This window comes from Hydra vulgaris, chromosome 03 (assembly GCF_038396675.1).
Source record: "Hydra vulgaris chromosome 03, alternate assembly HydraT2T_AEP".
NCBI lineage: Eukaryota > Metazoa > Cnidaria > Hydrozoa > Anthoathecata > Hydridae > Hydra > Hydra vulgaris.
The window spans coordinates 41,872,417-41,884,674 of NC_088922.1; the positions used below are offsets into that span (position 1 = coordinate 41,872,417).

At 28.8% G+C, this 12,258-nt stretch overlaps 1 protein-coding gene across 3 annotated transcripts in view; it reads left to right on the top strand.

The window, feature by feature from the left end:
• The window catches only part of LOC100209217 (dynein axonemal heavy chain 5), a 132,397-nt gene extending 120,451 nt beyond the window's left edge, over window positions 1–11,946 (top strand). For all 3 annotated transcript variants that reach the window (XM_065793250.1, XM_065793249.1, XM_065793251.1), the window contains 22 exons: window positions 142–411; window positions 545–637; window positions 839–1,129; window positions 1,230–1,535; window positions 1,606–1,733; window positions 4,533–4,662; window positions 4,741–4,884; window positions 5,242–5,448; window positions 5,576–5,758; window positions 5,839–6,082; window positions 6,865–7,170; window positions 7,250–7,371; window positions 8,230–8,415; window positions 8,759–8,894; window positions 8,984–9,123; window positions 9,205–9,369; window positions 9,551–9,745; window positions 9,821–10,051; window positions 10,260–10,448; window positions 10,693–10,905; window positions 10,999–11,127; window positions 11,286–11,946. In XM_065793250.1, the coding sequence (XP_065649322.1) occupies window positions 142–411; window positions 545–637; window positions 839–1,129; window positions 1,230–1,535; window positions 1,606–1,733; window positions 4,533–4,662; window positions 4,741–4,884; window positions 5,242–5,448; window positions 5,576–5,758; window positions 5,839–6,082; window positions 6,865–7,170; window positions 7,250–7,371; window positions 8,230–8,415; window positions 8,759–8,894; window positions 8,984–9,123; window positions 9,205–9,369; window positions 9,551–9,745; window positions 9,821–10,051; window positions 10,260–10,448; window positions 10,693–10,905; window positions 10,999–11,127; window positions 11,286–11,699 (4,422 nt within the window). In that variant the 3' untranslated portion in view covers window positions 11,700–11,946. The remainder of the gene's footprint in view (window positions 1–141; window positions 412–544; window positions 638–838; window positions 1,130–1,229; window positions 1,536–1,605; window positions 1,734–4,532; window positions 4,663–4,740; window positions 4,885–5,241; window positions 5,449–5,575; window positions 5,759–5,838; window positions 6,083–6,864; window positions 7,171–7,249; window positions 7,372–8,229; window positions 8,416–8,758; window positions 8,895–8,983; window positions 9,124–9,204; window positions 9,370–9,550; window positions 9,746–9,820; window positions 10,052–10,259; window positions 10,449–10,692; window positions 10,906–10,998; window positions 11,128–11,285) is intronic.
• The last annotated feature ends 312 nt before the right edge of the window (window positions 11,947–12,258 follow it).

Consider the following 12,258-nt stretch of genomic DNA (forward strand, 5'->3'; position numbering starts at 1 on the left):
ACATTTTTTAGTTATTTGAACCATTAATATTTTTTGCATACTTTATGTTATATATTTTTTGTATTTTACAATATAATTTTTTGCATTAAAAAGTGAAACAAAACAATACTTTTGAAGAATGTAAATAGATTTATTCTTTAGAGTGTTGTTGATGAAACTTGCTTAAATTATTTCGAAAGATTTCGGCGGCAAGCTCACGTTACTCCAAAGTCTTACCTATCATTTATTTCAGGCTTTAAACTTGTATACTTAGAAAAGCAAAAAGAAATCACTATGCTGTCAAATAGAATTAAAACTGGTTTAGAAAAACTTGATGGAGCATCAAAAGCAGTTGTAGAGTTATCTCAACAACTTGATTCCAAGGAAAAAGATATAATAATTGCATCTAAAAAAGCTGATAGTGTGTTGAAGGTTTTGTGTGTTTTATTTTTTTAATGCTCTTTTTTGTTATTTTTTAAATAATATATCCATTATTTAATAATTGCTTAGGTTTTTCAAACTTCATATTATCAAAATTATTTTTAATAAAATTGGATTTTGTTAGGAAGTGACTGAGACTGCTCAAGCTGCAGAGAAAGTAAAATCAGCCGTATCTATAGTAAAAGATAAGGCACAACTAATTTTTGATGCAATATCGGTGTGATTTTTTTTTAGTTTATATTTTTTGTTTAATTTTTTTATTTGTTTGTTATAACACTGTTTTAGTTTGTTTTTATTTTAGTATAATTTAAATATTTAATTAGCATTTATTTTTAGATTTTTGTTTGCAATACTATCTGTATTGTATTTATTTAAATAATTTTAAAAGTTAAAAAGTTGGTCCTTTTTTTATTTTTAGACAGATAAGTTATTTGCAGAAAACAAACTTAAAGTTGCACAACCTGCATTAGATGAAGCTGAGGCTGCACTGAATACAATTAAACCTGCTCATATATCGAACATACGTAAACTACTTAAGCCACCGCATTTAATCATGCGTATCATGGACTGTATTCTAATTTTGTTTAATCACAAAATGGATCCAGTTGCTATAGATTTTGAAAAAAACTGTGTTCGACCTTCATGGTCAGAATCGTTGAGGATGATGAGTCAAGCTGGATTTTTACAGTCTTTGTTATCATTTCAAAAGGTTTTGTTTTTTTCTTTTTAGTTATTATAAAAAAATAATTCTAGGTTTAAATATCGTATTCAAAATTTTATACTTTTTCTCAAATAAATTTCTTCACCAGGATTCAATAAATGGAGAAATGGTGGAGTTAATGGAGCCTTATTTGGCTGCAGAAGATTATAATTTGGATGCAGCAAAAAAGGCATGTGGTGATGTTGCTGGTTTACTGTCATGGACTATTGCTATGTCATATTTCTATGGAATTAATAAAGAAGTGCTTCCTTTAAAAGCAAATCTTGTGGTTCAATTAGCAAGATTAGAAACAGCTCAAAAAGATCTTGCTTGTGCAGAAGCTGAGTTAAACACTAAACAGCATGAGCTAGATGTTGCTCAAAAAAGATTTGATGATGCAATGAACGAGAAACAGGTGCACTATTAATAATTTTTTGTATAAACTTAAGTGTTATGAATTTTATGTTTATTAATTCATGTTTTAGATGCTTCTTGATGATGCAGATTTATGTCGTTTACGAATGGCTAATGCAAAAGCTTTGATAGATGGGTTAGGTGGTGAAAAACACAGGTGGACAGAGCAAAGCAAAAGATATGATGAACAAATTCAAAGGTTGGATTTCCAGTTTTAATAAGGGTTATTTTTTTTCTTAATCATTTTTTAATAATTATATTTTTAATAATATTCGTAATATTTGTTTGTAATATTTGCTTTGTTGTTCATCAATAAAAAATGTTTTAAAGAGTTTTAACTTTTTAAATATGTTGTTGAGTTTCATGTTAATATATATATATTTTTTAATCTAATTCAGTCCCACTGTAAAGTAGGGACTTACTAGAAAACTGAAAAATAGAGTTAAAGAACAAGGAAAGTGTTGACAGAAGATTTGAAAGTTTGTTGAAAAATATGAAGATAAGAGAGAGTTCCGAAGGGTTTATAAAGTTTTTAAAGCATGAAAGAACAGTAAAAGGATTTGACTTTGCCAAATGAAGTTGAGCAAGAATGAGTTTTTCCTTGATGGAACTAGAGATGATAGCTCAATTGAGCAGCAACCATGATTGTAGCAAATAGAAAGATGCAATCTTACAACAATGGAAGGGAAGCTCAAGCTTGGCAAATAAAGCAACAACAATCTTGTTTAGAAGGGAAAAGAGTGTCATTAAAAGAACTAGCTAAAATATGGCAACAGTATTTCACAAAAGGACAAATAAGAAATTTGTAGAGATAGAGAATGGAATCACGAGTAAAATAATAGATAAAGAGAACTTCAGCAGATGCTAACTTTGCAATCAATTATATATATATGTTATATATTATATATGTTATATATGTTTATATATGTTATATATTATATATGTTATATATGTTTATATATGTTATATATGTTTTCCATGAGAGGTTAGTAGTGAATGCTAATCTAAGAAGACATAAAGAAAAGAACTTCTAAAAAAACATAAAGAGAGGGTTCAGCGAGAAAGTTTAAGTTGTAAATCAACTTGCAATTGCTTTGCAATTTAGTCATTCTGAATTACTGAATTAACAACTTCAATTTTACATTTTTCCCTTTTTTTTTAAAAAAAGTGTTTTTTGTTTTGTTTTGTTTTCAACATGTTCACTTCCAACAAGGCTGCAAGCAACCACTATTAGAGTTGGAAGTTACTATAAGAGAAAAAATAAAGTTTATAGAGCAAGATAACAATTGGCAGACGATTCAAATTATATGAATTATATTGCAAATTAAATGAATTAGGAAAACAAGATGATGGAAGCAAATCCCAAAGAACTGATGTTCGAGGAAAAAAACTAGATAAATAAGAATTTTTCAAATCCTTAGGAACAGTCACAGTAAAATGACAAGTAACATGAGAATGAATTTTAGTAGATGGCGCAAGAGATGCTAGCTTTTTAGAGCAGTCCATTAAAGTATTTATAGAAAAGAGAAAGAGAAGCAGCATTACGACAATGTGATAATGGTTGGCTGCAAGAGCAGGTCCAACTATGTTTATAATGCATTTTTCCACCTTGTCTAAAAGAGAAAGGGCATCATTGGAAGATCCGCCCCAGATATGGCAACAGTATTCCTTACAAGGACAAATTTGAGATTTATGGAGATAAAGAATAGAATCCAGAGTAAGAAAGTGGCGAGCACGATAAGGCAAAGTAACCTTAGCAGATGCTAATTTTCCAATGAATTTGATATATGGTTTCCAAGAAAGATTGGAAGTAAGAGTTAGTCCTAGAAGATGAAGGGTAGATGTCTCATAGATTAAATTACTGTTCATAAATATAGGAAGATCTAGATTATTGCAATAATGATCAGCTGAAATAAATCTTGAAATGAGTCTTATCTGAGTTAAAGTTCACCAGCCACTGCAAGCCCCATGTTGTAGCAAAAGTGAGATCCTTTTCAAGCTCAAACGCTCCCTCCAAGCAATCAGAGAGTATTGGCTTCTTATCGAGACAAGAATAAATGGTAGTATCATCAGCGAACAATGCCACCTTAGATGTGAGAATATCCGGAAGATCGTTAATGTAATATAAAAGGAGTATAGGACTAAGGGTAGATCCTTGAGTAACCCCTGATGAAGTTACAGGATATTAAGAAGAGTGCTGTCCATCAAGGACAACTTTAGCACTATGATTAGTAAGGAAGGATTCAATAACCTTTAAGATGTTACCTGATACAGAGAAGACCAGCATGCCAAACTTTATCAAAAGCTTCAGAAATGTCAAGAGTGGTAGCCTTAACCTCTCTTCTTCTATCTAATGCATGATAAAACCTATTTGTTATTACTATTAGCAAATCAGCTGTAGAACAAGAAGATCAAATTCTATATTGATAATCAGAAAGTAAGTTATTAGGTTCAAAATGAGAGGTTAAGTGTTTGTTAATTAAAAACTCAAAAGCCTTGCTTATGATAGGAAGAAGACTAGTGGGACCGTAGTTAGACAAGTCAGATCGCTCTCCAGAGTTTTTGAAAATAGGGATAACAGATGCCGCCTTCCAGCAGGCGGAAAAACTAGGTTCTGATAAGCACTTGTTAAATAGTTTTAAAAGTATAGGCGACAGCTCTGGAGAACACTTCTGCAAGACTATAACAAGTATGTTGTCCGGACCACAAGCGGTAGAAGAGTCTAAGCAGGAAATCACTATCAATACAGAAGCTGGAGTGATAAAAATGTCAAGCAACGGATCAACCTGTTTGTCAGCTGTATCAGGTAGAACGCAATTAGTGGAATAAAGAGATAATATTGATGAAAAGTTCTTAGCAAATAATTCAGTTTTGTTGTACATAATTTTGTTGTCAATAATTTATTGTATTTATGTTGGTTACATTGTTCATATGTATATTATATTGTTTTAATGTGCATTGTTTTGAGTTAGCTAATTCAATGTATAATTAAAATTAGGTTAGTGGGTGATGTATTGTTAGCTACTGCTTTTCTGTCATACTCTGGTCCATTTAATCAAGAGTTTCGAAAAGTTCTTATATCATTATGGAAAAAGGAAATGAGGATAAATATGATAACTTTTAATGAGGTATTGTTAAATAATTTTTGTCTTTTTTATTTAATATTCCATTTTTTTAAATTAATAATATTAATGATTCTCTATTAGGACCTAAGTTTGGTTACTTTTTTAACTGATGCAGCATCAATAAATGAGTGGAGCTTGCAGGGATTACCCAATGATGAATTATCACTTCAAAATGGAATTATTGTTTCAAAGGCATCTCGTTACCCTTTACTGATTGATCCACAAGTATTTTTCTCTTTGTTTTTTTTAATCAAAAAAAACTTTTAGTATTGTTATACATCTCTTTGATTACATATTACATTTTTGTTTTGTAAAAGGCTTATGAGATGTTTTAGTACTCTGAGTTGCCAAATAAATGGGGGGCATAGTGTTATATTAAGAGACTATTCAGGTTTTTGATCTGAAAGCATTTTAGAAAATAAGCAAAGAAAAAGCTGCAAAATTAATTGAGAAAGGGGAAAGGGGGTTTAAAAAAGGTCTAAATAGGTGAGCAATAAAGTTAAAAATTAATAAAGCAGGATGATGAAGAGGCACCTAAGAGTACAAAAACTTAATCTTGTTTTTGCATTACTATATTTCAAGGGACAAGGCAAAGCGTGGATAAAGAATAAAGAAAAAACCAATGACTTGTGTATAACTTCATTAAATCACAAGTATTTTAGAAGTCATCTTGAAGATGCATTGTCATTAGGTAAACCATTGCTCTTAGAGGATGTTAAAGAGGAACTAGATCCTGTTTTAGATAATGTTCTTGAGCAGAATTATATAAAATCAGGAAGAGGTTTTAAGGTAAATTTGCTTCAATTTTTTATTTTTTTTTATTTAATTAAGAAATTAGCCTTTCAAATAATATGATTTAATATATATTAAAATAATTAAAAAAAAAAATTATTTATAGGAGTGATTTATGTTTAAGGTACGGTTAGGTGATAAAGAGGTTGATGTTATGCAAGGCTTTAGGCTATATTTGACTACAAAACTTCCAAATCCATTATATACACCAGAAGTTAGTGCAAAGACTTCCATTATTGATTTTACTGTCACAATAAAAGGTTTAGAAGACCAGTTATTGGGGCGGGTTATTCTTAAAGAGAAGCAGGTATAGCTTTTTGTTTAAATTTTAAATGGTTATATTTGAAATACAAACCTTGGTTCTTAAGTCATAGCATTAACTTTTAGGAACTAGAACGTGAGCGTTTAAACCTTATAAAAGAAGTTGCAATCAACAATACAAAAATGAATGATTTAGAAGATAATTTATTGCATCGGCTTACAAGCACAAAAGGTTCTTTAGTTGATGATGACACATTAATTGCAGTACTTCAAACTACCAAACAAATGTCTGAAGAAATTAGTGAGAAACTTTCCAGTGCTAAAGAAACTGAATTAAAGATTAACATTGCACTAGAAGAATACAGACCAGGTTTATATTTGTCTCTAAATTTATGTAAATAAATTTTTTAGTTTTTATAAAATTTTAATTTTTAAAAATAAAAGATGTTAATTATAAATTTAAAGTTTGTTAGCCTAACAAAATTTATTTGGGTGACAAATTTTATGTGGTTATAGTTAAAGTTGTAGAGCGCTTTGTAAAAAGAAATTCTGAATTTCATACCCTCTCACATTTCTGTTTGTACTATGCTAAACTTGTTTTTCCATGCAGTGACAAGGTTTGCGTTTTGGATTTATAAGAAGGAAGGTATAACAGTAATAAAAAATGAATAAATAAAAGAAAAAAACAAGTAAAATTCCTTAGTGTATATATATATATATATATATATATATATATATATATATATATATATATATATATATACATTAAAATTAAAATTAAAAAATTATTATTTGTATTAGGAGAATTCGTATTGTTTGATGTTTTCTTATTAATATATATACATATATATATATATATATATATATATATATATATATATATATATATATATATATATATATATACATACAGAGAGAGAGAAAGAGAGAAAGAGAGAGAGATAGAGAGAGAGAGAGAGAGAGAGAGAGAGAGAGAGAGAGAGAGAGAGAGAGAGAGAGAGAGAGAGAGTAGCCCTCTTAACATTGAGGAGGTAAATACAGTAAAGCATATAAAGAAAAACAAAATATTTGAGTGTTTTGTTTTTGTTTTGTTTTTTTACTGTGTTTATCTCCACAATCATTTTTAACAACTCATGGCTATTTTATTTTAAGTGGCAACACGTGGAAGTATTCTTTACTTTTTGGTTGTGGAAATGTCTTTTGTCAACAACATGTATCAAACATCTCTTCGACAATTTCTTCGCATTTTTGATCGCGCTTTAGAAAAATCACCAAAATCACCTATCCTTCTGAAGCGAATTAACAGTATCACTGAGTTTCTTACATATGAAGTGTTTATTTATATGATGAGAGGATTTTTTGAAGAGCATAAATTTCTTTTTACATTGTTGTTGGCATTGAAAATTGATCTACACAGTGGAAAGATTAAACAAGAAGAGTTTGACATTTTCATAAAAGGTTTTTATTTTTTTATTTTGTATTTTTTTAAATCAAAATTGATAAAGATTAATAATAAATGAAACATAATAAAATTTAGGAGGAGCTGCATTGGACTTGAACATTGTTCAACCAAAGCCAAAAAAATGGATTCAAGATGTAGCTTGGTTAAACTTAGTATCACTTAGCAAGTTAACACAGTTTTTACAAATTCTTGTTCAGGTTAGTTTTATCAGTTTCATATATTTTCAAATTTCAAATTTTTTAAATAGAATTACCAAATTCCATTGTGTTTATCATTTTATAGTTTTAGTTAGTTCATGATATTTTAAAATCTAGTTTTTTTTTTACCTCAAACAACTCAAACTTTCTTATGACAAGTTAAAAAATTGCATTTTGATTTTTACTAATGAACTTGATTTCTGAAGGAACTTAGTATAAATAAAACCTAAGAATAAAAAACGTACTTGTGTTTGGTTACAATTGAAGTATTTTTAAAGCATGTTAACTATATAATTATTTTTTTCTTTAATTGTTAGTTTATCTTTATTTTAATGCTTGCCTTAGTATTTCATTGTTTTGATTTTTTCCTGATTTTTATTTATTTTTATTTTGGAGATACTAACTGTAATTTTTGGAGATAATAACTGTGGTTTTGTCATTAGCAATTTTAGAGGATTGATTTAATATCTTTATATAATTTAATCCAATAACTAAACAATTTTGAATACATGCTGTACAAGTAATTTTGAATACATGCTGTACAAGTAATTTAGCTATAATTTTTGCTGCTAAAATAAAATGCTAAAATATCATTTGTCTTATATAAAAAATCTTTTTTTCCTTTTTCATGCAACTGATATAATAAGTAAAGGTGATGAGCTAATTTTACTCAGGTTATTAAAATTGTATTCAAAAATGAAACCTTTATCAATAAAATAGTTTTAAACACATGGTTCAATCAATAGGAAAAAAAAAACATTAAAAAATCATTGTTCATTTTGTTTATATGTTTACATTACATGTTGTTACTTTATTTCTGTTTTATTTATTTTAATATTTGTTTAATCTTTAAAAAAGGTTTCCAACAATGATAAAAATTGGAAACTCTGGTTTGATAACTTAGCACCAGAAGATTCTGTTATACCAGACGGGTACAATGAAGCTTTAGATGATTTTCGTAAACTTTTGTTAATCAGAGCTTGGTGTCCTGATCGCACAATTAACCAGGCTAGAAAGTATATTGCATCTACCATTGGTGTAAAGGTATTATTGATACGCCTTAATGATATTGACAACATACTGAAATATATACTTGTGTTTGTGTGTGTATATATATAATATATATACACACACACACACACACACACACACACACACACACACACACACACACACACACACACACACACTCACACTCACACACACACACACACACAAACACAATGTTTTATAATATATAATACAATTTGGATTATGCAATGTGTATATCTTGAATGCACAAATATGATTTTTATAACCCAAGAAAAACTTTTTTAATGTTTTTTTACAACTATAATAATAGTTAAAAACACATAACAAATACTTTTCAAGATTGATTTGTTTTTAGTATGTTGAAGGTATTCTTATGAATTTGGATGGAACATTGGAAGAGAGTAATCCATTAACTCCTATGATCTGTTTGCTATCTATGGGTTCAGATCCTACTGCAGCAATTGAGTCTCTTTCTAAACGCAAGCATCTAAGTAAAAATATTGATTTTGTTTTTTTAGAGTGGCATATATCTAACACTTTGAATAAAAAAAATCTCAATAAAAAAATATGGATTTTTTAGGTTGTCGTAGTATATCTATGGGGCAAGGGCAAGAAGTACATGCACGGCGATTACTTCAACAATGTATAACTGAAGGTGGATGGGTTTTACTACAGAATTGTCACTTAGGACTTAACTTTATGGACGAGTTGTACGATATGGTATCTGAATTTTTATTAACTAAGCAGTTTTATACAGTATTTATTGCATCATTTTATTCTTTGCTATACTAATTTTATTAGTTAACTACGCTGGAATCTGCGCATGAAAACTTTAGACTTTGGATGACAACAGAAGTTCATCCTAAATTTCCAATCAATTTGTTGCAGATCTCAATTAAATTTACTAATGAACCACCCTCTGGTATTAAAGATGGATTAAAAAGAACTTATGTTGGAATGACACAGGTTTATATTGCTTTTAGTTCTTTATTTTTCTATTTGTTTATTTTCAATATATATTTTCATTATCATTTATTTACTTTTTATATTGCATACAATTTTGTGTATGGTATTTTATATAGTATGTGTATAGATTGTTTTCCTGTGTATGTATTGTTTTTTTATGATTATATCTTTTTTTAAATAGGATCAGTTAGATATTGTAAGTCTTTATCAGTGGAAACCATTGTTGTATGCTACAGCTTTTCTTCATAGTGTTGTCCAAGAGAGACGAAAGTTTGGACCATTAGGCTGGAACATTCCTTATGAGTTTAATATGTCTGATTTGTCTTCCAGTCTTCAGTTTGTTCAGAATCATCTTGATGAACTAGATTTTGCAAAAGTAAGTTTTTAAATTTCTTTTTAACTTATTTTGGTAAATCTTGGGTTAAACTTCTTTTTAACTACTTTTCATAAGGGTGTGTCGTGGCCAACTTTGTGTTACATGCTTGGCGAGGTCAATTATGGTGGACGTGTTACTGACGAGTATGACAAACGCCTTCTCAACACTTTTTGCCTTGAATGGTTTAATGAAAATTTGTTTAATGACAAGTTTGAGTTTCACCATGGGTACGGATTACCAAAATGTGAACAGTTAACCGACATTCTTATTTACATTCAAAATTTACCTGCTGTGGACACTCCTGAGGTTGTTTTTTTTTTCTCTTAATAAAGTTAATGTTAAACCAAAAGTTAATGTTAAAACAGAGACAGTGTTCAAAATAGTATTAATTCTTTTTTTAATTTTAACTATTGGCATTTTTACCAATAAAAATGTCATAGGTAATTCTGGTTTTGATAAGTTTGAAAATGCAGAAATAATTTATGTTTAAATTTTTTTTTTTCTTTTTGTTTAGGTTTTTGGCTTACATCCCAATGCAGATATAACTTATCAAACTAAAGCGGCTGTTGATGTTTTAAATACAATCCTAAATGTTCAGCCTAAAGATAAAATAAGTTCATTGGGAGAGACAAAAGAATCATCGGTCTACCGCATTGCAGAGGATATGTTAAAAAAATTACCATCAGACTACATACCACATGAAGTATATATATACATATCTATTATATATATATATATAATATAATATAATATATTTTATATATATATATATATATATATATATATATATATATATATATATATATATATATATATATGTAAATTTGTTTGTGTATTCTATAAATAGAGTGCTCAATGTTCTTAAAGAACAGAGCAATAATAATGTGTGTGTGTGCCTATAAGCTTTTTTTTTTTTGTTAATTTTTTTAAAATTATTATCGTCGTAGGTTAGAACACGCTTACAAAAAATGGGACAGTTTCTTCCTATGATTATATTCCTTCGTCAAGAACTTGCGTGTATGCAACGCATTATAACAGTTGTTCGACACACATTGAATGACCTGCTTTTGGCCATTGATGGAACAATCATTATGTCAAATGATTTGAGAGATGCTTTGGATAAAATTTATAATGCTCGAGTTCCATTGTCTTGGCAAAAAGTATTTTTATTAGTATATATAAACAGTATAACAGTATAATATTACAATACTTTGTTACCAGTTATTATTATAATTTATCAATTATTTTTTCAGATATCTTGGCCGTCCTCTACGTTAGGGTTTTGGTTTACCGAGTTAATTGAAAGAAACCAGCAGTTCTCAACATGGCTGTTTCAGGGACGCCCTAACCTTTTTTGGATGACTGGCTTTTTCAATCCTCAGGTGCGTTTTTTAAATATTATTCATAAGTTGAAAATGAATCGGAAAATTTTTTTTTTTCAATTTACGATATCTAATTAATAAATATGATTTAAGCTAATGATGTTACATAACAAACATAACATTTCATATAGACTTTAATAAGACCTTAAATTTTTAAGGGTTTTGTGACAGCAATGCGACAGGAAATAACGCGTGCCCACAAAGGTTGGTCACTTGATACAGTTGTTCTTGCCAATGAGGTTACCAGACTATTTAAGGAAGATATAACATCGCCACCAACTGAAGGTGTTTATATATATGGCTTGTACCTGGACGGGTGTAGTTGGGACCGAAGAAATTTTCGTTTAATTGAATCGCAATCAAAAATGTTGTTTACGCCACTGCCTGTTGTACATCTATTTGCTTCAAATGCTGCTATTGTTAAAGACGTCCGCTTCTATTTGTGTCCAGTTTACAAGACTCCACAGCGAACCGATTTAACGTACATTTTTTCATTGAATCTCAAGACAAATATTAATCCAAATCATTGGATTTTAAGGGGTGTTGCTCTTCTGTGTGATGTCAAAGGATAGTATTTTACATAGCTAATTATAAGTTATTAGTTTGTAAGTAGCTAGTTTTATTTAGCATATAAATCATAAATCTAATTTTATAATAAATTTAGCATAAGTTATATTTTTTTATTTAGTAAGAGTATAATAAATTATATTTTTCAGTTGTATTTATATTGTAATATATTTTATACTAATTCCATGTAAATATTTTTAACTAAACGTGTAAACTCGTAAAATTCATAAAATAAAACGCAAGCTCGTAAAATTTAGACTTTATTCACACACATGCACACATACACATGCATAGTTTTGTATGAAATATTTTTATATACTGAAGTTTAATCTAAAAGCAATTACAACATGAATCCACACACACACGCACACACACTTACATAGTTTTGCATGAAAATAATTTTTCCAGTTAAAGTATAAAATCTAAAGATTTTCTTTTAATTAACAGCTTGGCCATACCAAATCCCTCAATGTGTGTTCGCTCACCTCGCCTATTTTTAAATAACTCAGTCGGTGCACGTACTTTATCATTTTTATCGTTATTTAAAAAAAACAAATATGTTCC